Here is a 26938-nt window from a genome sequence, read left to right as displayed (position 1 = left end):
AGCTGCAGTGCTCTGAGTCCAGAAAACCAGCAGTGAAGAGGCAGACGGTGGATCAGAAAAGTGGCTTTTGTGGGTGTGTTTGAGAGGAGTAGCTCCTTGGTAATTCCTTGCAGTGCTGTGCAGGAACACTCTGGAGCCACACTGGTCCAAGTACCACGGTCCTACTGCTGCAATCCCAGCTGGCACAGCTCCTGTTGCTGCCCAGGATGCCAAGGGGAGCCAGCCTGGGGATAGGTGTGAGGCACTGCTTTGTGTGCTGCTCCTCTGAGCTGTGTCTCAGAGCTGTCAAATGAGTTATTCTTCATGAAATATTGAAAGGGTTGGACTTGGTAAAAGCCCATCTGAGTGCAAACCTCTCTGCATCCATTTGTATCCAGGCCTGGCATACAAGTGATGGGGAAGCTTTCATGCTCCTGCTCTCCAGCCCTCTCCCACCCCTGAGGCTTCCCCTCTGCCCTGGAGCTGCTGGAGCGGTGAGTCTGCGCTGGCAGACGTGCCAGGCTGGAGTTCACACTCTCCAGGGCGGGGCTGGAGCTGGGTGAGGTCTGGAAAGGCCTTGGACTGATGTGGATGTGTGGGCAGTGCCGTGGGCAAGGTGGGCAGGGTGGGCAAGGTGCTCAGCTCGCTGCTGTCAGTGCAGAGGAGAGGAGGCAGCGCAGGCACCTGTGTATGTGTCAGCCCTCCAGCGAGGGTGGGTGGCTGATCCTGCAGTGCTGTGGCATCTCTGCTGTCAATACCTACAACCAGAGAATCACAGGTTATCCTGAGCTGGGAGGGACCCCCGAGAATCATCCAGTCCAACTCCTGGCCCTTCACAGGGCACCCCAGCAACCCCACTGTGATCCTGAAAGCATTGTCCAAACTTGGCCTCGTGACCCTGGGGAGCCTGTAGAGTGCCTGGCCACCCTCTGGGGGAAGAACCTTTTCCTGAGATCCAACCTAACCCTCCCCTGACACACCTTCAGCCCCGCTGAGCCCTGCAGCCTCCCGACCCAGCTGGATCACAAGCAGCCCCGGCCCTTGGCTCACCTGCCCCGGGCTCCGCAGCCGGATCAGAGCCGCTCGGAGTTTTCCCAGGGGAGGTGGCAGCTCCGTGCCGTGGTCCCTGCCCCACGGGCCTGTCAGAACAGCTCCCCAGGACAGCTTTCCCACGGCGTGGCACCGGCGCTGTTCCCACCTGGCCCCGTGTCAAAGCCGCGGCGGCGACGCGGGGGCTGCGCGGTGGCAGCTGCCCGGGAAGGGCCCTTTGTGCCCATGGGACAAGCGGCGTCTGGGGGGTGGCGTTTGCGGGGGCCGGGCCGGCCGGGCGGCTCTCCATTGTCAGCGTGTCAGGTCAGGTTTGCGTTGCCTGCTCACGATGCGCTGGATGCGCCTCCCGCGATCGGCGTGTGCGGCTCGCAGACCCCGCGCACCCGGCGGAGGAGCTTCCCCGTGCCCTCCGGAGGCTTGGGAAGCTCCTCCCGAGCCTTGGAAAGCTTCCCTATGCAAATGGCAAAGTGCAAAGCCCCCGATTTCCCCGTGGCAAGCGGGAAGGGTTGCATGTTACTAGGCTGGTGGGGCTTTTCCCAGCTGGAACAATGCTGTGCTCACTCCAACCCTGGGCTTGTTTTGCCTTGGAATTACACGTTTTCCTGCTGGAGACACCGTCCTATGTGTTTTCTAATTACAAACTCAGTGGAAACATTTTTTTCCTCCCCTAACTGTTCTCTACAAACAGCAAAATCCAGGATCTCCTGACCACTGGACTGGGAGTGAATTCCATAGCTCCCAACATCAGTAACCCACCTGCCTGCCTCCAGCCTGGGCCGTGAGTCCCACCTGTGCTGGCATCTGACTGAGGTCCCTCTCTTGCTCTCTCTCTTCCAGCTCCTTCTGCTGTGTCCATCATGCACCAGGTGAGCCGCACTGTTGACAGCATCACCCTCTCCTGGTCCCAGCCTGACCAGCCCAACGGAGTCATCCTGGACTACGAGCTGCAGTATTACGAGAAGGTACCACAGGGATCACCCACAGCTTTTGGGGAGAGGAGGGGGTACAGAGCTCTGCTACAGCACTGGGCTGATCAGCAGGTTACTTCTCTTGCTGCGCTTGGCCATGTGGGTGGCAGTGGCCATCAGCCCTCCAGACTCCAGTCCCAGTGACCCAAGTGTGGAAAATCTGCTGGTCATTCAGGAGGAGTTTCTCCCTTCACCTCCACAGCACTTGGGGCAGGTGGACCCACTGCAGGGAGAGTTGGGTAGCCAAGAGTCTGATTTTTCTCTTCCCTGTACTGGAAGAATGGGGATTGGTGGGAATATCCAGTCCAGAGCCAGAGCACACTTTTTGGGTGTCCCATCTTGGAGGTTTTATGGAATGCTGTCCCTAGATGCATTTGCACCAAAGGTGAGTTTGGCATGTGTTTAGCATCCTGAACCTCGGTGCTGTACCAGGGAGAACCTGCCCCATGCTCCCATGGAGGGTCCACACTGCACGATGGGGTCGGTGTGAAGGGGTCCTGCAGCTCTGGCTCTTTCATCCCAGAGGAACGTGCCCCTTCCACCATCTCCCTACTCAGAAGAGCAGAGGGATTTCAGTCTGGACTATGCCAGGGTGTCCATCCCATGGGGCTGGAGTTGTGTGGCTGCTTAGAGACCTGAAGACCACGTAGGTGTTAATCCCAGGACCTTCCAGGCTCTGCTGGTGAACTCCATCCGTGCGACCCAGGGGAGGTGGGGAGCAGGAGATTTCTCCTTTCAGGAATCTGCCCCCTTACACAAGAGCTTATAAACTATACGTTATAAATTGCAAACTAACTAATTAAAAAGCTTTATGATTAAATGGAACTGAAAATATTTTTCCCAGCAGTTGCCGGAAGAAATGATTAATCCCCCCCACTGCCTGCCTGTGACCTATTTTCTCATCACCAAGAGCCAGAGGGAGAACAGGGAGGAGGGGGTGCTCCTTTGTAAGCTGTTAAATAGGTCCTGACCTATATTGCATAAATCACAGCCATTTATTTGACCCTTGGAAATGATCCCAGAATATGTGGCAAGATGGATGAGTAGATAACAAGACAGATCTGGAAAGCAAGAGGGATCTGTTCCCTGGGGACCCTCAATGTAGAAGCTGAACATCTCAAGGAGTTCATTCTCCTCCTCTTACTTTCTCTTAATCTCTCACCCTCTTTCTTTCATCCCTCTCCCCTCTGTTTTATGGGGGAGGCTGTAAATAAAGGGAATTTTTGTCTATAACATTGTGCTGCTGGTGATGGTCGGTCTTTGCAGGCAGCCACAAGGTGAGTGTTGTCAGAGCTTAGGGCACTGTGTGATGATAGGGACAAGTGGCCCAAGCCACTCTCAGGCATCAGGGAGAGAGCACAGAGGACAACACAAGCAGCCCCACATGCTGGGTGCTCTCTGTCCTGGTATTTCATAGAGTTATGGAATCATCCCAGAATGAGGTTGGAGGGACCTTAAAGCTCATCTCATCCCACCCCCTGCCTTGGGCAGGGACACTTCCAACTATCCCAGGTTGCTCCAAGCCCTATCCAACCTGAACTCCCAGGGATGGGGCAGCCACAGCTTCTCTGGGCAACCTGTGCCAGGGCCTCCCCACTCTCACAGGGAAGGATTTCTTCCCAATATCTCATCTAACCCTGCCCTCTGGCAGTGGGAAGCCATTCCCCCTTGTCCTGTCCCTCCATCCCTTGTCCCAAGTCCCTCTCCAGCTCTCCTGGAGCCCCTTTCGGCCCTGGAAGGGGCTCTCAGGTCTCCCTGGAGTTTCCCTTCTCCATTGGACCATCCCCAGCTCTCCCAGCCTGGCTCCAGAGCAGAAGGGCTGCAGCCCTTGGAGCATCTCCGTGGCCTCCTCTGGACTCTCTTCAGCAGCTCCACGTCCTTCCTGTGCTGGGCCCCCAGGGCTGGAGGCAGCTCTGCAGGGGGGTCTCACCTGAGCAGAGCAGAGGGGCAGAATCATCTAAACCTCATGGTACCTTTTTTTTCTGTTTCTTTGGTTGAAGAACAGCAGGGCTGTGACTCCTCCCCAGGCAAGGGGTGTGTGTATGTACACAAGGACACTCTGTCCTGCCCGGGCTGCTGGGCCAGAGGTTAATCCCTAAATCCCAGGTTAGTCCGACCACTGCAGGGCTGAGTTTTGCAATTGAAAGCCATTTACTGGATGCCTGGGAACACTCCCAAAATGCAGGGCTTTGGCTCTGCTGTGCTCTTCCCCTATTTCCCATCAATCTTGCAGTTGGATGGGGTGTGTGATACACCCCAGGTGTGTTCTCAGTCCACTGCCAGTCTCTGCAGAGGTGAATTCCTTCCAAATATTTCACTGCAAACTGTCCCTCGTGCTTCTGAATGCTCAGCAAAGATCTCTGGAGCTGGTTAGGTTGTTTCTAGTGGAATTTTTTTTTTTTCCCCAGTAGAAAATTATGTTTTATTTTCATGAAAACAGATCCAATGTCGAATAGCAGCACACACATTTTGTATAAAAAGCACCTTGGCTCTTCATTTTGAACCGATTCTCTTCTACATAAAGACATAAATTAAATTAAAAAAAAATTGGAAGAAATTATTTTAGCATTGACTGAATAGAGCCGCTCACAATACCTGAAACAAAGATATATTTTTGTTTCCCTTTCACAGATTATTTATAACATTGCTATTCTTAGGTGCTATTAAAGGTGCCTGTACAAAGGCAACATTACGAGTTGCTTTCACGTGGAGTTGGAGCGAATCAGTGCAGGTCATTTTGCAAACCCTGCCTGACGTGGCTGCTCTCTGTGTTTTTTAATGTGGCTTTTTTCCACTTCCAAGAGGTTACCTGCCAACATTTGTCTTATTAAAAGAAGTGTGTGTTGTCTTCACGTAGAAAGGGCGGAGCAATTTTTGGCCAAGGTTGCCAAACTCATCCCGGAGTGTGGGAACTGGAGACCCACTGTGGTGTCAAGCCCTGCAAAGGGTAATCAGCTCTCCTCGTTATGCAAAATGATTGGGCTTGATTATGCTCATTTTGTAGTTGTTTGAAGACATTCAGCCCAGTTTGGTCACCAGTGTAATAGTTTAGGAGGCAAAGCAGCCCTTTGATGTCTCCTGGGCTGGCTGGGAGAGGTGACCTGTGCCAGCTGGAGCTGGAGGTGGGAGTAGAGCCCTTGTGGTGCCCGGGAGCTTCTGGTCAGAGCCCAACAGCCCCAGGGTGGGGTGTCCTCAGGGCTTGGACCAAGGATGCTGGAAGTGCTGCTCCTGGGCTGGCTCAGGGGACTTCAGGGAGGTGCAATGAGATGGTCTTTAAGGTCCCTTCCAACCCAAACCATTCCATGATTCTCCGAGTGTTTCGATTCCATCCTGCAGTGCTGGACACCAGAATCCCTGAGCTCGGAGCCAAAGCTGCTGCCTGGCATTTCCCACCTGTGCCCAGGATGGAGCAAGAGCTGGGATGGCCCTTCATGCTGCCCAAATCCTTGGAGTGGGCTCTGCCCGGGAAAAACTGTGAGATCAAGAAGATGAAGAGGAAGCCTTGCCAGGGAGACCTGGGGTAGCTTTCCTGCATTCCCAGTCCCTGCCTGGGGCCCACACTGGGCCGGTCCACTGCCCTGGACTGTCCACTGTCTAGGACTCAGTTTTCTTGTGAGAGGCATCCAAACACTCTTAGCACTTAGTATCATGGAATCAGAGAATATTTAAGGTTGGAAAAGACCTCCAAGATCATTAAGTCCTACCTTCACCCCGATGCCCACTAAACCATGTTGCCAAGTGCAACATCTACTTGTTTTATTGAACAATTTCATGACTGGTGTCTCCACCACTGCCCTGGGCAGCCCGTGCCAATGCCTGACCACCCTTTCCATGAAGAAATTTTTCCTAATATCCAACCCCAACTTCCCCTGGCACAGCTTGAGGCCATTTCCCCTTGCCCCACACGACTGGATACTTGGCTGAGAGGAGGAATGCTCTCGAGATGTGAAGCCCCATGAGAGTCCAGGCTCTGCAGCCCCCACAGATCCACCTCCAGAGTGGCTGGCAGGACCCTCTCCCCACACCTGAGCATCCCCCATGCCATGAGGGCTGAAGTTCAGCTGTGTGTGATGGTCTGGTCATGGCAGATTGGGCTGTTCGTGCACACAGGAGCTCTCTGCCAAATTAAGCCAGTTGACATGTTTCCTTGGCTTTTTTATTTTTTATTTTTTTTTAAATGTGACATTTTGGAAGCAGTTTTTGCAAGTCCTTTTGGTGTTTCACAGCCTACTTGAAAGGATTTCAAGAAACTCTTTCTCTGTTGATCAGACTTTGGTTTCAGCTTCAGTTTGACTCGTGGGAAGGGGAACCAGATGAGGACTCAAAATCAAACCTAAGAGGAAAGAAGTGTGTTATTTTGAATTGGGAATTACAAACACAAACCAAAATCAGCAGGAAAAAAAACAAACACCACAAATCTCTGCAACAAAACAACTTGGATTTTGAACCACCTTGGTTGCCCTGGACGTGCTGGAGAAGCCCAGAGGGACGAAAGAAGTGTTTGAGGTGAATGTACAGGTTCTGGAGAGGTGATGCCAAGGAGAAAGAATAGGTTTGATAAGGGAAGGTGGAGAGGTGTAAATGCTTTTTCCTTGTGGTCTGGGATTAAAGGAGAGCCCGGTCACGAGCACCTCTTCCTCAGACAGGCACACATAAATTCCCCAGGCTATCAACCAGCTTGTAGGCTGCCCCTTTACATTCAATTTAAAGTCCTCCAGGAGCAGGCATGAGGTTCTTCAGAAGAGTTGGATGAAATGATTTTTAAACTACCATGTTGTTAGTGCCGTCCAAGGGCCTGGGAGGATTGATCCAAGCCCTTGAGCTCTCAAACTGTAAACATTTCCTGACCTATTTCTCTCCTGGCCTGCCTGGGAGAGGTCCAAGGGAGTGCTGAGGCCTGATCAGACAAACGAGGCCATGGGTTTACTGTGCCCTCATCTTCCCTTGATCTGTGTGTATTTGTACTTGAGCTTTTCTTTGTCATTAGTCTGATTCCCAAACACCCTGGTGATAACCAGGAACCTTCAGCACCAGATCCAGATGGATAAAAGTGATGTAGTTTTTTAGAAGAGAAAACTGTTAATAGTGGAGGTCTCTCGGGTGTTTTGTGAAATCATAGAATGGTTTGGGTTGGAAAGGACCTTGAAGCTCATCTTGTTTCAACCCCTGCCAAGGGCAGGGACACCTTCCACTAGGCCAGGTTGCTCCAAGCCCCATCCAACCCAGACTATGTCATGATTCTATGATCATAAGATCACTCTCTGCAACTCCCTGGCAGGAGGGTGGACCCAGGTGGGGATCAGTCTCTTCTTCCAGGTAACAAGCAACAGGACAAGAGGACATAATCTCAGGCAGTGCCAGGGGAGGATCAGGTTAGCCATCAGGAGGAATTTCTTCACTGAAAGGGCTGTCAGGCTTTGGAAGGGGCTGCCCAGGGAGGTGGTAGAGTCCCCATCCCTGGAGGTGTCCAAGGAATGCCTGGATGTGGCACTCAGTGCTCTGGGCTGGGGGACAAGGTGGGGATTGGTCACAGGTTGGACTCAATGATCTCAGAGGTCTTTTCCAACCTTGATTCTGTGATTCTGTGGGACCTTCCTTCTTCCTAATTGCCCCTTCATTACCCTCTGTCCTTCAGCAGTCCACTGCAGCAGTTGGTGAGGAGGAGCAGATGCTCTCTCCTCGCTGGGAGTTTTACTCTGACCTCACATTCCCATGGGACAAGCAGAAATCCCTCCCTGCTGCCCCAGTGACACTTCAGAACTGGGACACAGGCAATACCCTTGATCACACCCTCATTTCCACTTATGGGGTCCCACAAACCTCGTGTCTGACTTTCTGCCAGTATCTCCTGAGGTTACCCCTCCTCAGTGGAGAGGGTGCAGGGTGGGGGGTCCTTGGGCTTGCTGAGCCTTTTGCAGTGACTTGAAGTTAACAGATCTCAGGGGACTCGTCTGTAAACTTGCCAACTCAGATTTTGAACTGTCAGCCGCTGCTCTGTTTTACCAGTGATCCTGCCAAGGCAGCCTGACCTGCCAGATCCGAGGTGCTGCCAGGAAGGATGAGCACCTTCAACATCACCACAGACATTGGGTTCAAAAATCAGGGCTCATGCCCACAGCTTGGCTTTCCTAAAATCTCCCTGTTTTCCAGAAGCATTGCCCTCTTTGCAGAGATTACTGCTTTGCTCTGACTTCTGGGACTTCATGCCTGCCAGGCTTCCAGCCACCTTGCTCTGACCACCTTCAAGGCTCTCTGAATGTGGTTCCATCCTCCTCTGCTGTCCGGTTTCTCTGTGTCACTGGGGGGGACAGGGACTGCCTGTTATCTTGTACAAGGAGATCCTGCCTGTCCACCAGTGCTTCTGGATCCTCAGCTGAGGGCATAATTCCTGATGGATCCATCACCAACACGAGTCAATGCCATCTGAATATTATGGTGTGACTGCTCCAGTCCTCAGCTAGAAGAACAGCAGACAAGGGGCAGGATAAAAGTTTGGAAATAGTCTCATTATCACTTTTAAATATGCTCTTGGGTCCCCCAGCTTTGGTAACTTGGCCATGGCCCCTGGAGAAGCAGGCCCTGGGTGGTAACAATCCAAATACTTCTCCCAAGGTACAAAACCCGGTGTTCAGGTGGGCTTTGCCTCCAGCACAGGTGAAGGGAGGTGGTGAAGAGCAAATGGAGAGGGTGCTGAGGCTGGATCAGGCACAGGAGGAGGGGGTGAGGAAGGAGGTCAGTACTAAGAGAAAGTGTGCACAGAAGAGGGAAGCAGTTCCCATCCCCACTGAGTTCAAGGCTTGGAGCAACAACTCCAGTTTTCTAGCTAAAACCTCCTTTAGAGCCTTTCCTGAGATAGTCCAGGGATATCCATACTCACATCCCTGCTTCTGTGTCTCCCTGCCAGGAGGAAGGACCTGTTTGTTCTCCTGGGGTGGCCTCTCTGCCCACACCACCCTGGTCTCCTGCCCTTCCTCCTCCCAGAAACACAGCGCCCAGTTCTGAACTGATTTTTCTGATGGCGGGTTTGTATTTTCTTGGCAGGACCTGAGCGAGTTGAACTCAACCACAGTGAAAAGCCCCACCAACACTGTAGCAGTGCAGAACCTCAAAGCTGGCACCATCTACGTGTTCCAGGTGCGGGCACGGACTGTGGCCGGGTACGGCCGCTACAGTGGGAAGATGTACTTCCAGACCATGACTGAAGGTGAGTCTGTCACCTCTGGGTAAAGGTGACACAGGGTCCAGAAAGCCATGGAGATGCACTGGCAGCAGTGCTGATCCCCTTGCTGTCAGCCCCTTCAAGGGTGTGTTGAGAAATCACGTGCATTTATTCAAGACCTGGAGAGAGGCTTGGCCATGGTGGTCCATGAAGACAATCCCATAGTTTGGTGTGATTTCTGCCCAGCTTTCCTGCCATGGGGATGCCTCTGCTTAGCTGGAGTTAGGGGAAGCAAACTTTATGTCTTCTATGTGCACAGCTGGTGATGACAAATGCAGAGCCAGCTCTTAATTTTCTAAATTTGTGCTGCTAAATAAAACAGGCCAAGCCAGTTTTCCAGCCCTGAGGCCAAGGACGAGGCACAGCACGTATCCACGGGACTAAACCTTCCTCCCAAAAGGGGTAGCTCCATCCAACCTGCCCACTGGGGCACATCCCAGGCCCGAGACAGCACCACCTGTCCCGGACCAAAGGCAGCAACAGCCATGCAGATGTGGACTTTTTGCTCTGACTTTGATGAACTTGCGAGGGACGACACATTAACCCACCCCCTCTTCTTTGTGTACCAGCTGAGTACCAGACCAGCGTCCAGGAGAAGCTGCCGCTCATCATCGGCTCCTCGGCGGCGGGGCTGGTGTTCCTCATCGCCGTGGTCGTCATCGGCATTGTGTGCAACAGGTAGGTCCTCTGAGCACACCAGGGCCGGGCAGGAGGTGGTCCCTGGGGACCAGGGTGGCAGGGGACGGGGGTGGGAAGGGCCCATGCTGTGCTCAGGTCTCCCTTCCTTTCCAGAAGAAGGGGCTTTGAGCGCGCGGACTCCGAGTACACCGACAAGCTGCAGCACTATACCAGTGGCCACAGTACGTACCGAGGGTCCCCGCCCGCCCTGGGCGGCCGCTCGCTCTTCGGTTTGTGTTCCTGTTCACTCATTCCTTGGTTTTTTGGGGGGGCTCAGGGGCCTCCTGGTGTGTGCATGTGTGGGCAGGAGCATCCCCCCCACCCCCAGCCCCTGATCCCTGCCCTGATCCCTGCCCTGCTCCCCAGCCCTGTGTGCTGGCCAGAGCCAACCCCTGGGCGTGCTCTGCAAACCCCTGTGACATCCAACACACCCCCTGAAGCCTCACCCTCTTCTGTGCTGCAGCTCCTGCCACCACACCGTGTCTTGCTCCTTCGACTCCTCAGCTTTGCCCATCTGCTGGGCAGCAGTGAGACCCCTTCCCTGGCCTGTCCCTCTCCTGCAGAGTGCTGTCCTTCTGCAGGAGGCCACACACCTTTGCTAGAGCCTATCCCAGTGCTCCCACATTCCCAGTAGATAGGAGTTATATCTACGTATAGGTATATAATACAATACCTAACATGCCCTCTCTTGCAGCCTCCCTCTTCCAGCATCCCAGTGCAAGGCACTCCCTCAATCCAGCATTCCTGCTCCCAGCCTCACTGCACACCCTTTGCCTCACCTCAGTGCATCCTCCTTCCCCCATCCAAGGCCAGGTTGGACAGGGCTGGGAGAAACCTGAGACAGTGAAAGATGTCTCTGCCCATGGCAGGGGGTGGAACGAGATGAGGTCGTTTAAGATCCCTTCCAACCCAAGCCATTCCACGATTCTATGATTAATCCCTACCTGCATGTCCCTGAAATTCCTTTCTCCTCCCTCACTAGAGATACGTGGCTCTAATCTTGCTTTATTCCAGTCTCAGTTGTTATCTTCCTTGTGTTCTACCTGTAGCTTCAGCATTTCTGCCCTTTTAATACCTTTTCCTGTACAAATCCAGACCTTGCTCAGAGCATGAAAAACACCAGTAGTGTTTCTGCTCAGGACTCACTGTTGCTTCTCATTTATGTGGGAAAACACCTCCCAAAAGGCAGAGCTCTGAGCTGCAGCCCTGTGGCCCAGCAGCCTGTGCTGGCTGCCTCGCTATCCCTTACCAGGAGAAACCACACTTTTCAGGAGAGATTATGAAAATGCAGCTCTCAGGTGTTTTTGTCAGTCCAGGCTGTAAACACACATTCACACATTCTCCTGGGCCTGGTGTGGGACGTGACAGCTCCAGGCTGGGGTGGCATTAATGGCTATGCCTGTGCCACTCGGTGCCACGGGATGCACATGAGCTGATAAAGGGCCTGAGGTGCCTTTTAACCACTTGCACACTCAACACAGCTGTCCAAGGCTCAGTCCCTGCTCACTCCCCAGCAGTGATTGCTGTGGGGAGACTACAGCAAATTGCCAAGGCCTGGGTAGCCTGTGAGCATTGCAGAACCCCCCTGAATCCAAGCAGCATCCTGGAGTTAGGACTCATACTCTGGTGCTGTGTTGGGCTTCTTGTTTAGTGAGCTGTGAGCTCTGCTCTCCATATAACCCCCATTTTGGAGTGAGCCAGAGGCCAGAAAATGGGTATAGAAAGAGGAGACCCATAGGTAAGAGCTGTCCCACAGGTAGTGTGGGATGTGGCAGCAGCAGTCCAGCCTCACCATGTCCCATGGCCATTGCCTTTCCCAGGACATGTCACTGTGTCCTCTGCTCTGCCCAGCAGGAAGAACTTGGTGCTTGCAATTTTCCTTGTGTCCTCCACAGCTTGTCTTGGCCATTTTGGGGCTCCCAAGAGGAAACCCAGCCTTGGGTTACCTGTCAGGAGAACAGACTGGACTGTCCATTCTGCTTGCACTGCCCCTGGAAGGGTCACAGACTTCTCGTGGAGGAGTCAGTCTGCAGTTTGCACTCTGAGCTCACAACATATCCCCCCACTACCCCAACAGTGATTTGTGAACTGATATTCATTAAATCCAGCTTTAACGGTCCATGTTCCTTCTCAAACTGTTTCTCCGTTTCTGCTTTGTGCCCTTGATTGTGCAACTTGCTGAGGCAGAAAGACCCTCAAGCAAACAAGTTTCTCTTTTCCTTGATGCCAGCAATCTGTTGTTCCAGTTGCATCCACCTGTCTGACTCTCTCCTCACCTTTGTGCAGTGACTCCAGGGATGAAGATCTATATCGATCCCTTCACCTACGAAGATCCCAATGAGGCTGTCAGGGAGTTTGCAAAAGAAATCGATATCTCTTGTGTCAAAATCGAGCAGGTGATTGGGGCAGGTAGGTGACCTGGGAATGGCTGGCTCCCCTCAGCACCAAAGGCTCCCTCGTGCTCCCAGGATCAGATGAGGATTTAGCCTTACCTGCACTGGGAAGTCTGGTGTCACTAAGGTCTTACTTAGCCCCAGCCTGGACTAGAAAGGAGCAGCAGGGTCCAGTGCTGGAGAAACATGAACACCCAGTTCCCATGTGCAAATAGTCCCATATTCAGTGCTCCTCACAGTGATGAGTCCACCTGAAAAGGGGTCCTTGGGGTGGAGGAGGGAGGAAGCAGAGATCAAGTGGTGGGTGGCAGCTCAGGGACGTGCAGGGCAGACAGGGCTGGACCAGTGGGAGCTTGTGGGAAGCTGACAAGCCCTACCTGTCTGTCCACAGGGGAGTTTGGTGAGGTGTGCAGTGGGCATCTCAAACTTCCTGGCAAGAGGGAGATCTTTGTGGCCATCAAGACCCTCAAGTCTGGTTACACGGAGAAGCAGAGACGGGACTTCCTGAGCGAGGCCAGCATCATGGGCCAGTTTGACCACCCCAATGTCATCCACCTGGAGGGCGTGGTGACCAAGAGCTCTCCAGTCATGATCATCACTGAGTTCATGGAGAACGGCTCCCTGGACTCCTTCCTGCGGGTACAGGATCCTGGGAGTGGGCAGCTCCAGAAACTGTGCTGGGACAGAGGAGGAGGACTGGGGGGAAGGTTCCCTTCCCAGTGCCCTTCCCTGCCCAGTGTCCCCTGGAGCAGCTGCTGCATAGTCCAGAGGTCTGTGGTTTGGGAACAGAGGTGGAGGTGCCACCAGGGCTGTCACCTGTTACATGTCTCATCCTAGGGAGAGGCTGTGCCCTCCTGCACACCCACAGGTGCCTGTACAAACTGGCACAGAGGGACAGTCTGACAGAGCTTTAAGACAGCAGGACTTCACCTCCAGCTGCTCTGTCCAAGTATTTCTACTTGTGAGCTTGAAGTGGAAAATTGACTGTTGAAGGGGGATAACAGGAATAGATGGTCCCTTCTGAGCCCTCCTGTGCAAGGTGGGTGCACCTTTGGGTGCCAGCAGCCACCATGGTGATGCCCTTGGGGTGAGTGGGGGTGAATTGCAGCCCCTGTGAGCTCTCCACTCCCCTTTGGAGGGGATGTACTTACTCGTGGCAGAGCTGTGTCTCGCCATGAGCGTGCAAAGACACTCCTGGCTGTTTGCCTGACCGTGCCAGGCTGTGAATTTGCTCCTCTCACGTGGTCTCCCCCCTCTGTTCCCCAAGCAAAACGACGGGCAGTTCACGGTGATCCAGCTGGTGGGGATGCTGAGGGGCATCGCCGCGGGCATGAAGTACCTGGCGGACATGAACTACGTGCACCGGGACCTGGCTGCCAGAAACATCCTGGTCAACAGCAACCTGGTCTGCAAAGTGTCTGACTTTGGCCTCTCCCGCTTCCTGGAGGACGACACCTCTGATCCCACCTACACCAGTGCCCTGGTAACGCTGCCCTTCCAGAGGGAGGGACGGTGGGAGGGTGAAGGAAGGGGTTGGAGAGGGAAAGAGGGAGGTCGTTTTTTCAGGGTTTCAGCAGTGGAAATGAGGTCCCAGGTGGGAAAGACCAATGAAATAAATGGAAGAAGATTCTCTCCTGCAAGGTCCTGTCATTCCTGGGAGTAGCTGAGCCTTCTTCCAAACATATATATCCCTGGTAAAGCCCTTGGTTGGGATCATGCACTATACCCGCTCAGTGGGGTCCAGCTGGGGTCCTTTGAAATGCTGCCCTGACAGATTTGTTGCCAGGGCAGCAAGTCTGGGTTTTTTTGTCATCACTGTCCAGTTGTGCTGCCCTGCTGTCCAGGAATCCATCATCCTGCTGTCCAGGAATCTGTCATCCTTCTCCATGTCATGTCACAGGCTCAGCCCCAGGAATGACAGACTGAAGTGTGGATGCATGCTGGGCATTCATCCCAGCAGTACTAGATACTGATCCTCCAGAGAATCTGTATAAATTAGACAGAAACATTCCTAGAAATGACTTCATGAACATGTAACAACTTCCCAGGAACACCCACAGTGCCAGTGACACAAGTGCCACCAAGGTCTCAGGCTACAGAACGTTCATTGGGACCAAAGGATTGTTTGAAGACTTGTTGCTCAGTGAGGTTGTAGCCAGGACTCCTCATAAATATCACACAGCATGGCTCTGGAACAGTGCAACAGGATCAATGCCTAAGACAAGAATTCCTGGAAATAAGCGTTGGTATTGCTGTAGGAAATCATCCCTCCTGGGTCTTTTGAAGCTGCCTGGCATAGCTCTTAGTGAATTGTATCAGCAGCTGAATACCAAACAAACACCAAAAATGTGGGGGTTTATTTTTGTCTGAACTTGTGTAGCTTCAAACATCAACTCTTCCATCTTACACAGACTTAGAAACACTAATAACATTTATTTTTCATAACATGTTCCTCAGAGCCAATTAACTTTCCCTTTGTTAAGTAAACACATGGTATTTATTGCTGTTCTCTATCCCTCTTATTGTGCCTGTAGCTTTTCTCTCTAATAATAAATTTGTCATCCCTAATTTATTCATCTTGGACTGTGGGCACTGTGGCAGGACATAGATTATCTACAGTGACAGAATATGTGCACCTGCTGCATCAGAGAACTAGGAGGATCTTCCTCTGCAAAATCCCTGTCCTGGGATGCACAAGTGGGTTTTATTGTCATCATCCCTCGTGCCTAAGGGTGGGCAACAGCCACAAGCTGTGGCATGGGAGGTTCATGGCTGAAGCCCTGGGTCAGATCACCACAGACATGGGAGGTCTCACTGAAGTGAATTCCTCTACAAAGAACCTCCAAAGTCTGTAATTTCTACTTTAGTACCTCTCTTTTATATATTTTTTAAACCCACTGCTTGCCATGAGCTCTGTCAAGAGTCTGCCTGATGGAGGGGACATCATGCTTGGTGGGGAATGCTTGGTCTTCCCCTCTTGTGGAAAACAGAATATTTTGCCTGAGATCTGTGGCTGTGAGAAGATTAAGGAACATTATCTGTCTTCATTATTCTGGCATGTACTGGGGCTGAGTCCTAGGAAGTCCTAGGAGACCCTTAATAACACATACCAGTTATTAATTGACAAAACATAATGTTCTTTAATCTTCTCCCAGCCACAAAACATAGACAGTTTTGCTTAGTTTTCAGCACAGGGGAAGAATTTCCCTTCAGAAGGTCCCTTGAGTGAATGGCTCAAGCCCAAAGCTCCTGGAGGGAAATCAGGAGGATGGAAGGGCTTGAGCAGAGCATGGCTCTGTGTGTGCCACTCCTGTGTTCTTCAGGGGTTGACTCCCCTGTGTGGGGAGTGGAGAGCCCTCATTTCTCCAGAGCTGCATGACAGAGCCCCCAGTGCCCACCCAGTCCATCCCATTTCCCACCAGTGACCCAGCAGAAGCTGTTCACTCCATCCTGGTCTCCAGAAACAGATCCTGCTGGATCATGTATATCCACAAACAGACTGAGATACGAGGACTCCAGCTCAAAAATGATGTACCATTGACTTCAAGGAGTCAACAGCTGTAGAAGGCTGAAGAGGAAGGTGTTCTAATTCCATATATCCTGCTCTGGAGGTAGAGAGGTGACAGCAAAAGGATGGAGGGAGATCAGTTTGGATTTTCCTGTATTCCTAGACCTTAATTTTTCTACCAAAGTCACTACTAGCACCATGGGCATTTTTCCATGCCGAGGAAAACTGCAGCAGGAGGCAGGTGGAAGGAGCTGGTCTTGTTTAATGTGATGAAGAGGAGGCTGAGGGAACCCTCTAAGTGACCTGGAGGAAAAAGACAGACTTTTGTGCAGTGGCACCAGATGATATAATAAGGAGTAACAGGCAAAAATATGGCTTGTGAGGTTCAAGGGGAATAACAGGAAAAGCTCCATCCTCAGGAGAGTGGTGGGACAGGTCACCAAATGGGGAGAACCATCATCACTGAAGGCTTCCCAGCTTGGCTGGACAATCCCCATCCATCCTGAAGCAGCATGAGAGATAGTCCTGTGGTCTCTTCCTTCTGGGGTTTTACCAGGATATTACAGGCAAACATTATGGACACTCATGTTTTCAGTTGCTCTTGCTCCTTCTGTTCCCACCCTCTGTTTTCTCCCTGCAGGGTGGGAAGATCCCCATCCGATGGACAGCACCCGAGGCCATCCAGTACCGCAAATTCACCTCAGCCAGTGACGTGTGGAGCTATGGAATTGTCATGTGGGAGGTGATGTCCTACGGAGAGCGGCCCTACTGGGACATGACCAACCAAGATGTGAGTTAAGAAACCAGGGGGGCAGAAATGCTGAAATTGGGGGCACTGCAAGGCGAAAGTGTGGCTACAGCCTGTGGCATGGCCAGAGCCTTCTCTGTTGAGGGAGATGTGCCCAAGGTCGACACCTTTGGAAGAAGTAATGGGGATAATTTTGGGATTTGGTCTGGTCGCCTCGTGCTGCTGTGGCAGAGGTTGGGGACTGCTCAGCACCTACTGCAGCAGGACAGGGTTGAGGTGAGCAGGTGCTGGGCAGGTGCTGAGAAGGTAAAGGAACCAGGTGGGTGGAAAAAGAAATGTCACTGAGCTGAGAGCTCCTGGAGCAGTAAGCAGAGCTCCATCTGCAGGGATCACAGGCATTCCATGGGAGTCTGCTACAGAGACAAGAATGGTTTGGGAAGGAAGAGACCTCTAAAGATCACCTTGTCCAACCCTCTTCCATGGTCAGGGGCATCTTCCACTAGATGGTTATTAAACCCCCCTGGCAAACTTGGACTGTGGTCTATAAGAAGCCAAGCAATTTATGTGCAGCTAAAAACCAAACCTGCAAGGTATTTCAGTATTTTTGAAATACTTTATGACTCTTCTCTTGAATTGGAGCATTTGTGTGCACTCCTTCCTCCCAGGGGGACAGTTTCCTTGCCTCCATGCAAGGGTGACCTGTGGCTGCAGCAATAGCAATACCACAGCAATGCCATTCTCCCTGTTCTCCTGGTCCCTGGGCAGTCAAAGCCCACCTGTCTGGTGGCAGTGAGAGCCATGAGGATGCTGCACTTGCCCATGTGGGTCCAGAAGGTCTCTTTTAACACCGTCTCTGAAGAGCTGCCTTTCTTCTTGCCCTTCTCTGCCTCATGAACCCTCAGGATCTAATGCCAAGGTGGACCCTTGGTAAGCCCAAGGCTTGTCCTCCCCTTCTGCTGCAAGTCTGAGCCTTGCACACCTGCCTGTGCCAGCATCTACCTGGCTTCCAGCGTGTCTCAGAGCTGCCTCTGGGCAGTCCATAGGAAGCCTTCAGACTCACATCTCCAGCTCCATCATCCTGTGGGCTCCTAAACCAGCCTTGCCTTAGAGAGGGAGAGTGAGAGCCAGGCTCCCACCTGACTCCTGCCTCTCCTCCTGCCCCTGTGGCAGATCAGACCTTTTCCATGTCAGTGGATCTCCATCCAGGCCACGTCAAGTTTCTCCAGGGTGGAACCACACCCTCCTTAGTGCCTGGTGGGAAACTGTGAGTCCCTAAGCCTGGAGGAGGTAGATGATACCTGAGTAAACTTTGTTCACAGCCTTGCCCAAGCCCCTGCCATAGGAGAAAAATCTTTGCATCAGTTCTTCAAGGCAGAGAGAGGGGAGCTGGGGGTCTGGCCCTCTCAGCAGGGACAATTCCCTTCCTGTTAAGGCTTCACTGTCACCTCAGTTTCAAGCATTTCCTGCAGCCAGGTGTCACTGCACCTGTAGCCCTCTGCCTTCCCTCTCCCTTGTACTCCACAGAATCAGCCACGTTGGAAAACACCTCTGAGATCTTCAAGTCCAACCTTTGACCCAACACCACCTTGCCTACACTGATGCCACATATAGTGTCTTCTTAAACACCTCCAGGGACAGTGGCTCCACCCCCTACCTGGGCAGCCCATTCCAGTGTCTGATCACTCTCTCTGCAAAGAATTTCTCCTCCCTGGACCCCTTCCCTCCAAGGTTTCTCCTGCCACAACCCCAGCACTGCATCGGCACCGTTCCGCCCGCCGGGGATGGCAGAGCCCGTTCCTGCCTCCTTGGCATCTCCTGCTGCGTGTCTCCCGTCCCCAGCCCCTTCTCCCCCTTTCTCTGCTGCAGGCCATGGTGACATGGTGGCCCAGAAGCTGTCACCACTTAAACCCAGCTGATCCTCCCCGCTGAGGGTGCGTGGCGGGTGCAGATTAGCCTCCTGACCCTGGGGTGTGAGCGCCTGGGGAGGCGGGGGGAGAGGAGATGGAGACTGCAGCCTGTGCTGCCTCATGGGATGGGAGAGGAGATGGAAAGAGCAGCCTGTGCTGCCTCTGCACGTGTCTGGTGGCAGCACAGCAGGCAGCTCGTCCGGAAAGTGCTCAGTCCGTGCCAGAGACGAACACTTGGTCCTTGTGTGATGCTGCTGCCCAGCCCTGTGCCCCCTGTGCCTCCCCTCCCCTCTGTCTTGGGTAGATGTAGAGCTGGGAGAGGGGTCAACTTGCACCTTCTGGGAGAATCCCTGAGCAGGAGCCAAGAGCTGCACAAAGCACAAAGCCAAGAGCTGCACAAAGTCATGGGATCATGGAAGTTGGAAAAGAGCTCTAAGGTCATGGAGTCCAACCATCAACCCAGCACTGCCATGTTCACCACTAAACCATGTCCCCAAATGCCAGATCCAGACACCTTTTGAACCCTTCCAGGGATGGTGACTCCACCACTTCCCTGCACACCCTGTCCTAATGCTTGACAACTTTTCCATGAAGAATTTTTCCCTAATAACCAATCTAAACCTCCCCTGGCACAACTTGAGACTGTTTCCTCTTGTCCTGTCGCTTGTTACCTGTGAGAAGATACCAATCCCCACCTGGGTCCACCCTCCTGTCAGGGAATTGTAGAGGAGATGCCTCTGGTCAGACCATCACCAGCCCTGTGGGGTATCACCATGTCCAACCAGGGCAGGGAAGGGCAGGGAGGATTCCTCCCACCTGGCACATTTTGGCAGCAGTGGTGCCAGCCCCCATGTCTCAGGTCAGCCTGTCCAGCACCTTGGCCACGCACAGCAGTGTCTGGAGAACCTTCCAGTGCATTCCCTGCCTGAAGCCACCATCCTTCTTAAACCCTGCCAGATCCCCCACCTCACACTCTGGATTGCTTGGCATGGATTGGCCATCTGCCCTCCCTTGGAGGGAGCCTTCTACTGCCACAGCACCTCCAGTGCCTTGTCCCCACCAACCCTTCCCTGCTTCTTTCCCATTCCCAGCTGCAGTATCCTTAATTTTCTCTAGGCAGCTTTCCTGCTCAACAATATATTCACCTCCACGGGTATGTCCAGCCCTTCCCCAGGATGGGGACACAGGCCTGGGGTATCCCACCAGATAGATCTCTGTCCTTGGAAGTGTGCAAGACATAGCCAGACAAAGTCATGGGAGCCTCAATCCTTTGGTGAGAACAGCCAAAGATATCCAGGTCCTTCCTCTGGATCCCTGAGGGAAGTTCTGTCCCTCTTCCTCCCCTTTTCTCTCATTCCCACAGAGAGTTGGTCGTTTCAAAATGCTGCTCCTGATTTCTGCAGTATCCTCAGGTCTGTTTTTTATCCTCACTCCTGGGTTTTGTTGCCACACAAGCCTATTTATGGTGTCCAAGGCTCCTTCTCCTCCACAGTGCCCGTGCTGTGCATGGCCTAAAGGCAGGAGAATCCTGCCTGCACTTGCCTCTGTGAGAGGAGCAGATGTTCCTGGAAGGTGGCACAGCTCCATCCTCCTTCATCACCCAGGAGAGGATGGAGGGCTGCAGGTGCAGAGTAACAGGGATATGGGGAGATCCTTGAAGAAGATCCTCCAGCCCTTTTTCCTCTGCTGTTTCCACTGGACATTGCAAGACCAGGCATTTTCCCGGGTCGTGTGGAGCAGTGAGGAGACACCCAAGCCTTGTGCCAGCCCAGATCTGCAGCCTGGGCTGCATCCCCTGGCACAACCCTCTCACTTGGCTGGGCTTGGTTGCTGGCAGGAGTAGAAAACACCACTGGAGGAAGGAAAACGGGGGCAGCTTCCCTGTGTGTAGGTCACAGCCCTTCACTGGATGGGGACATTCTCCTCCCAGTGAGCTGCTGGGCTGGGTACCCGTCCAAACACATCACCCTGACTCACCTGCCTTGTGGCTGGAGCTGTGAGGTCACATATCCTGGCAGGGATGGTCTCTATCCCCAGATCAGACTGACCACCATGAGCAGCCAGCCAGGCTGGGTGTCAGCTGAGCAAGGCTGGTGTCACCTCCCAGCTGAAACACACCTCACTGAAATGCCAAGGGCTGGGAGTGAAGTGTGTGGTGGGAGGGGGTTGGAGGGCACCAGAGAGTGCAGGCTGCAGCAGGGCTGGTCATGCCAGTCACCTTCAGGATCCAAGAGAGGGAACACTGTGGATTAAATAGGTTTTCTCACAACTGCACTGATCTCTTTTTCCCCTCCTGCAGGTGATAAATGCCATTGAGCAGGACTATCGGCTGCCACCGCCCATGGATTGCCCAAATGCCCTTCACCAGCTAATGCTGGACTGTTGGCAGAAGGATCGAAACCACAGGCCCAAATTTGGGCAAATTGTCAACACCTTGGACAAAATGATCCGAAATCCAAACAGCCTGAAAGCTATGGCACCTCTCTCCTCTGGGTACATGTCTCTGCCTTCCCCTTGTTCTCTGGCTCCTCTGTGCAGTCCTGCTGTCCTTGGGTCTTGGTGGGCACCATCACTGCATCTCTCCAGGAGCTGCTTTAGAGGCACCTTGGCCTGTGTTTAGTCCTTTACAGGGTGGGCATTGAAAGATCACAGAATCCCAGAACAGTTTGGGTTGGAAGGGACCTTAAAGCTCATCTCATTCCACCCTCCTTCTATGGGCAGGGACACCTTCCACTAGCCCAGGTTGCTCCAAGCCCCATCCAACCTCTCCTTGGACACTTCCAGGAATGGGGCAGCCACAGCTTCTCTGGGCAACCCGTACCAGGGCCTCCCCACCCTCACAGCCAAGAATTCCTTCCTTAATATCTAATTAAATATCTGATGTCCAGGGCAGAGAGCTCGGAATCACAGGGATTCCTGTGACTGGCAATCTGTGCAGATGTCAAGGTCACTCTGGTCCCTCCCCTTGGAGGGGTCTGGTGAACACAGACAGCTCATGGACTCTGCACACAGAGGAGCATCCTGGGTTCATGTACATGTGGGTGCTGGAGGAGTGTGGTTGCTCTGATTGTCCAATCTCACATTCACAGAATCACAGAATCAACCAGGTTGGAAAAGACCTCTGAGATCATCAAGCCCAACCTTTGACCCAACACCACTTTACCTATCAGACCATGACACATCCAGTGTCTTCTTAAACACCTCCAGAAATGGTGACTCCACCACCTCCCTGGGCAGCCCATTCCAGTGTCTAATCACTCTCTCTGTAAAGAATTTCTTCTTAATATCCAAGCTAAACCTCCCCTGGCACAGCTTAAGACTGTGCCCTCTTGTCCTACTGCTGGTTCCTGGGAGAAGAGCCCGACCCCCACCTGGATACAACCTCCTGTCAGGGAGTTACAGAGAGCCAGAAGGTCCCCCCTGAGCCTCCTTTTCTCCAGGCTGAGCCCCCCCAGCTCCCTCAGCCTCTCCTCATGAGACTTGTGCTCCAAACCCTTCCCCAGCCTCGTTGCCCTTCTCTGGACCTGCTCCAGCCCCTCAATGCCCTTCCTGAACTGAGGGGCCCAGAACTCTCCATAGCACTCGAGGTGCAGCCTAACTAACCTTCCATGGAGCCAAATCAGCCTCATGAGAGGGTTTGATGCTTCCCAGGGCTGGCTGGGATTCCCCAACTTGTTGGAAGCACTGCTCCTGTTATGAGAATGGACTTTCTCCCCTTGTGCAGCCAGGATTTTGGAGCTACATCTCATCATCTGTGATGGCTCTTGCTTTTCCTCTATGAACTGATCCAGAAAGACTGATCCTAATGCTCTGTACAGATTTTTTCCCAAAAAAAAACATTTTTCCAAAACCCCCACACCTTTTCAACAAAACCCCCATATTTTTTCTAAAAAACCCCCACATTTTCCTAAAAGAAATCTATTTTCCCCCCTCCCAAACCTATATTTTTCAAATAAAGACATTTTCACCCCATTTGTTTCTCAAGACACCACAATTCCCCCCTCCCCAAAAAAACCATTTTTCCCAAAACCCCACAATTTTTCCAAAGAACGCTCAAATTTTTTCTCCCAAACCCACCATTTTTTTCCCCAAACCTCCCATTTTTTCCTAAAACCACTGGGTTTTTTTTACATAAACCTCACCATTTTTCCTAATAAAACCCTTTTCCTTCCTAAAATTCTCCACTTTTTCCCCCAAATCCCCCATTTTTCTTCCAAAACCCCTTTTCCCCCATAATGCCATTGACACCCTGAACATGCACATGGGTTTGGGGGGAGAAGGGCTGGAATCCCCCATGTGTATTTTGGGGTCTCCCAGGTGTATTTTTGCGTCCTCCAGGTGTGTTTTGGAGGTATTTTGGAGTCCCTGGGGACTTTTGGGGTCCCCCAGGTGTATTTTGGGGTCCCTCAGCAGAACAAAGTGTTGTCTGCGTGGTAGTTCATAACACACTGGGAGTGATGCTGGTCCAGGTGCCTCCAGCTGCTGGAGGGTGCAGGGACAGGTGTGTTTGTAGCTCTTCATCTGCTCATTCCCCGTTTCTGTGTTCCAGGATGAACCTCCCCCTCCTGGACCGCACAATCCCGGATTATTCCAGCTTCAACACTGTGGATGAATGGCTGGATGCCATCAAGATGAGCCAGTACAAGGAGAGCTTTGCCAGTGCTGGCTTCACCACCTTTGATGTAGTATCTCAGATGACTGTAGAGTAAGTGCCCAAAGCACAGGGAAAGTCTCAGCAGTTTAACAACAATTTTTGTTACTGAATTAAGCTTTATTTTCACATTTCATGGTTTTACTTCTATGGAATTTGTTGCTTTGTGGAGCCACTTTTAGTCTGTTCAGTTTCTGGAGGCTCCAGACTTTGTGTCCTCTGTCTCTCTGCACTTGCAGAGTTCATCTCCACATCATCACACTCCACTGTGAGAATGAACACCCCCCAAGGGTCTCCAGAACCCCAACATGGAACAAATGGAGAGTTCAGGTGGCATCAGACAGTTCTCCACCCACTCAAGAGCACATTTATACTCGGCAGCCCTCTTGGGTGTGTGGTGTATCAGGGATGGAGACAATGAAGTTCTGCCTCACAAAGGTGTCTAAAAGTCCAGATCATGGAATCACGGGGTGGTAAAGTTTGGAAGGGACCGCAGGAGGTCATCCAGTCCAACCTTCCTGCCCAACAGGATCCCCTGGAGTGCCTTACTCAGGGTGGTGTCCAGATGGCTTTTGGATATCTCCGGTGGGGGGACACTTCACCCCCTCTCTGCGCAGCCTGTTCGGTGCTTGGTGACTGCACATCAAAGAAGTTCTTCCCCATGTTCAGGTGGAACTTCCTGGTCCTCAGTTTCTGCCAGTTGCCTCTTGTGCCGTGGCTTGGCACCTTCAGGGTCCAGCCCCTGACACCTCCCCTCAGATATTTACATTCCTTGATAAGATCCCCTCTTGGGGGATGGTGACAAGTTTGTTCTGCATTGTCCTGCAGCCACTAAAAACATCCTGCAGTGACAAATTCTGAGCAAGCTCTTTGGAGAAAGCAGCTGAAATCTATTTGTGGTGGGTTTGAAATCACTTGGGGCTCTGATGCCTCTGCTGAAAGGTCTGTGGCTGGTTGCACTTTGCTGTAGAAACCCCTAGAAAGGGCCAAGCATTAAAGCCATCTGCAAATGCTGTGATGTCTTTGAGCCTGGTGACCAGGAATGATTTTGGAGTTGGTGCCTTAATCCAGATTTTAAATCTACTAATGAGTCAGAATCTGTTCACACAAACAGCCTTTTCTGGCTTTTTGTTCTTATTTGCTGCTGGGAAAAACCCATGGCACTTCTGGCTGTTTCAGAACATCTGTGGTACAACCCCAAGACCCTGGGGATGATTTTGGCACAATATCTTCTGTGTTCATACAACAGAAAGAGGGTCCACAAAATCTGAAGGGTAGAGAAGAAGAACTTTGACTAAAGAGAGACATCAGACCCACACTACAACCCAAGCCTGCCTGGGTTGTGCTATTTTGAGTATCTAACAGCAAACAGTTCTGCAGGCAGTCCACCCAATGCAGCCTGTTCTTTCACAGACATCCTCAGTGTCCCTTAAAAGCCACTTCTCCCAGTCCCTTGGCTGGATGTTAAGCAGAGAGAAGGACAGTCCAAGCCCTTTTTCCTTGGCAAATCATGGTGCAGCTGTACTTGACACCCCCACCTGATGTTCACCTGGTCTTTGCAGAAGTACACAGTCATGGAAGTGGAGCTGCTGTTTTGTTCAGGCTTGGACAGCCAGCAAAGGGTAAATGTTTCCTGAAGACTGATTTGGTTCCCCAGATCCACATGGTTTCAACACTAGAAAGGTTTCTTACTGGTTGTCTGCAGGCTGGGACACCTGGGCCACTAAATTATCTGCCAAGAATCTCAGAATGCTTTGTGTTGGAAGGGACCTTAAAGCCCATCTCATCCTACCCCCTGCCATGGGCAGGGACACCTTCCACTAGCCCAGGTTGCTCCAAGCCCTGTCCAACCTGGCCTTGGACACTTCCAGGGATGGGGCAGCCACAGCTTCTCTGGGCAACCTGTGCCAGGGCCTCCCCACCCTCACAGGGAGGAATTCCTTCCCAGTATACAATCCAATATCTAATGTCCAAGGCAGAAAGCTGGGAATCACAGGGCTGTGCAGAGCCACAGTCCTATCCTGGTTTACAGAAATGAATTAAGAATTTTTTTCACCTTTCCTTGGAGCTCCTGTTTGCCCTTCTTTGCCCATTGGCTTCCACTCGAAACCAGGCAAGGGTTTTGCCACACTTCCCCTTAAAAGTCTGTTCTTAACACTCAAGGAGAAAAGGCACCTGAGAATCCTCAGAGTCAGGTGTGGGTCATGTCCATCCATCCCCTGATGGGAAGAACATCTGAAGAATTCATGGCTGAGGTTTATCTACCAGGAAGGAGAATGCAGAGGGGAACAAACACAGCTGGAGCCACCAATGGGACCCATTTAGAGTCACACTCACTCTCTTGCCATGATCTTTATTTCTCCCAGATGCCCAATATCTATAAAAAACAGAAGCACTCCAAAAATTAGATTACCATGATTTAACACAGAGCACAAGTACAAAAGTTGATCATTTCATGGTCCTATCAGATGAAAGGAAAAGCATCAAGAACAGCCCATCATCTGCACAGGAGGAGTGAGATCCACACTGATGAGGGAAAAAATGTGTCACAAAATGAAAGAGAATCCAAACAAAATGGCACAAGAGTAGAAAATTCAAGGCAAGTTGACTCAGCAGAGCCCGGGGCATTTGGTTTCACACTCTCTGTTGAGGTTCCAGGACTCTGAGGGTGCTGCAGGTGGGTAGAAAATGCAAAGATTGGATGATAAGCCAGAAAAAGTAAAAGAGTAAAGGTTCCATGGGGTTTGCATCCATTGGTTGCATTCATGGAAGAAATCTGTGGAGACTTCAGCTCCCTTCTCATGGAATCACAGAATTACACAATGGTTTGGGTTGAAAGGGACCTTAAAGATCATCTGAAATATCACCTGTGATCTTGTCCTGTTGTGAGAAAATATCTTCTGATGTTTGTGTTTGTTTTCTTTTCCTCCCAAAGGGACATTCTGCGAGTTGGGGTCACTTTAGCAGGACACCAGAAGAAAATTCTGAACAGTATCCAGGTGATGAGGGCACAGATGAACCAAATTCAGTCTGTGGAGGTTTGATGGCTGCGTCTCCTCCTCCTCCTCCTCCTCTTCCTCAAGGCCCTGCTCCCCTTCGCCCCTGTAATGTCCAAGCTCCAGTTCTTGAGTGTTCTGCATGGACCAGAGACAGGCAGCTGCTCTGAGGATTAGGGCAGCAGGAAGGAACACCCTGTCCTCAAAAAAAAGGTCGCCAAGAGCTTCTAGAATTTAAGTAATGGAAAAAGGGAACAAACAAACAAACAAAAAAAGACAATTATTTTGAAAAAAACAAAAACAAAACAACGAACTATGAAATATTTTTAAATAATAATAAAGCAATTGCATTCTTGAAAAGGGCTCCAAGACCAATGGGAGTCTCCAAAGGAAGAGAAAAGAGCAGCTTCATGTTTCCCCTTGCACAAGGCTGCTGCAGCTGGGCCCAGGCACCTCTGGAGAGATGAGACTTTTTCAGGAAGAGGAATGCAAAGGAAGGCCACAGAAGCACATCCTTTCCTCCCATGGGCTGTGGCTCTGGGAGTGTCGTGCAGCCCTCCCCCAAAAACCCCCTGTGAGCAAATCAGAGGGAGAAGAGCTGAAGCTCTTTGGTGCTGCGGAACCAAGCGTGTCTCAGAAGCTGATGGACTTCTTCAAAAGCTGAAGACTTTTTTTCTAAAAAAAAAAAAAAACAAACCACCACACACAACAAATAAACCAAGACTTAGAGGAGGCTGTTTCCAACAAAATGAGAAGGAATCTGTAACGCCTTGGGGAGGGAGGGTGGGGATGGGGAAAAAAAACCCAGTCCTTTTTACATCTCTTATTTTCTCTTGTCATG

General features: G+C 51.8%; 1 protein-coding gene across 4 annotated transcripts in view; it reads left to right on the top strand.

Annotated features, from left to right (window-relative positions):
* The window catches only part of EPHB2 (EPH receptor B2), a 135460-nt gene extending 109108 nt beyond the window's left edge, over nt 1-26352 (top strand). The window contains exons 6-16 of one of the 4 annotated variants that reach the window (XM_027702960.1): nt 1867-1991; nt 9039-9201; nt 9786-9894; nt 10012-10076; nt 12181-12303; nt 12679-12926; nt 13555-13770; nt 16436-16585; nt 20750-20943; nt 23000-23155; nt 26037-26352. In XM_027702960.1, the coding sequence (XP_027558761.1) occupies nt 1867-1991; nt 9039-9201; nt 9786-9894; nt 10012-10076; nt 12181-12303; nt 12679-12926; nt 13555-13770; nt 16436-16585; nt 20750-20943; nt 23000-23155; nt 26037-26145 (1658 nt within the window). In that variant the 3' untranslated portion in view covers nt 26146-26352. Of the gene's footprint in view, nt 1-1866; nt 1992-9038; nt 9202-9785; nt 9895-10008; nt 10125-12180; nt 12304-12678; nt 12927-13554; nt 13771-16435; nt 16586-20749; nt 20944-22999; nt 23156-26036 lie in introns of all 4 variants that reach the window. The other 3 variants (XM_027702958.1, XM_027702959.1, XM_027702957.1) reach the window with 3 other exon arrangements.
* Nucleotides 26353-26938: the final 586 nt, after the last annotated feature.

Source organism: Neopelma chrysocephalum, unplaced genomic scaffold, assembly GCF_003984885.1.
Source record: "Neopelma chrysocephalum unplaced genomic scaffold, ASM398488v2 Primary Assembly neopelma1_200, whole genome shotgun sequence".
In the NCBI taxonomy this organism is placed as follows: Eukaryota; Metazoa; Chordata; class Aves; order Passeriformes; family Pipridae; genus Neopelma; species Neopelma chrysocephalum.
The sequence above is the reverse complement of the archived record's forward strand: the minus strand, read 5'-3'. Positions and strand labels throughout refer to the sequence as shown.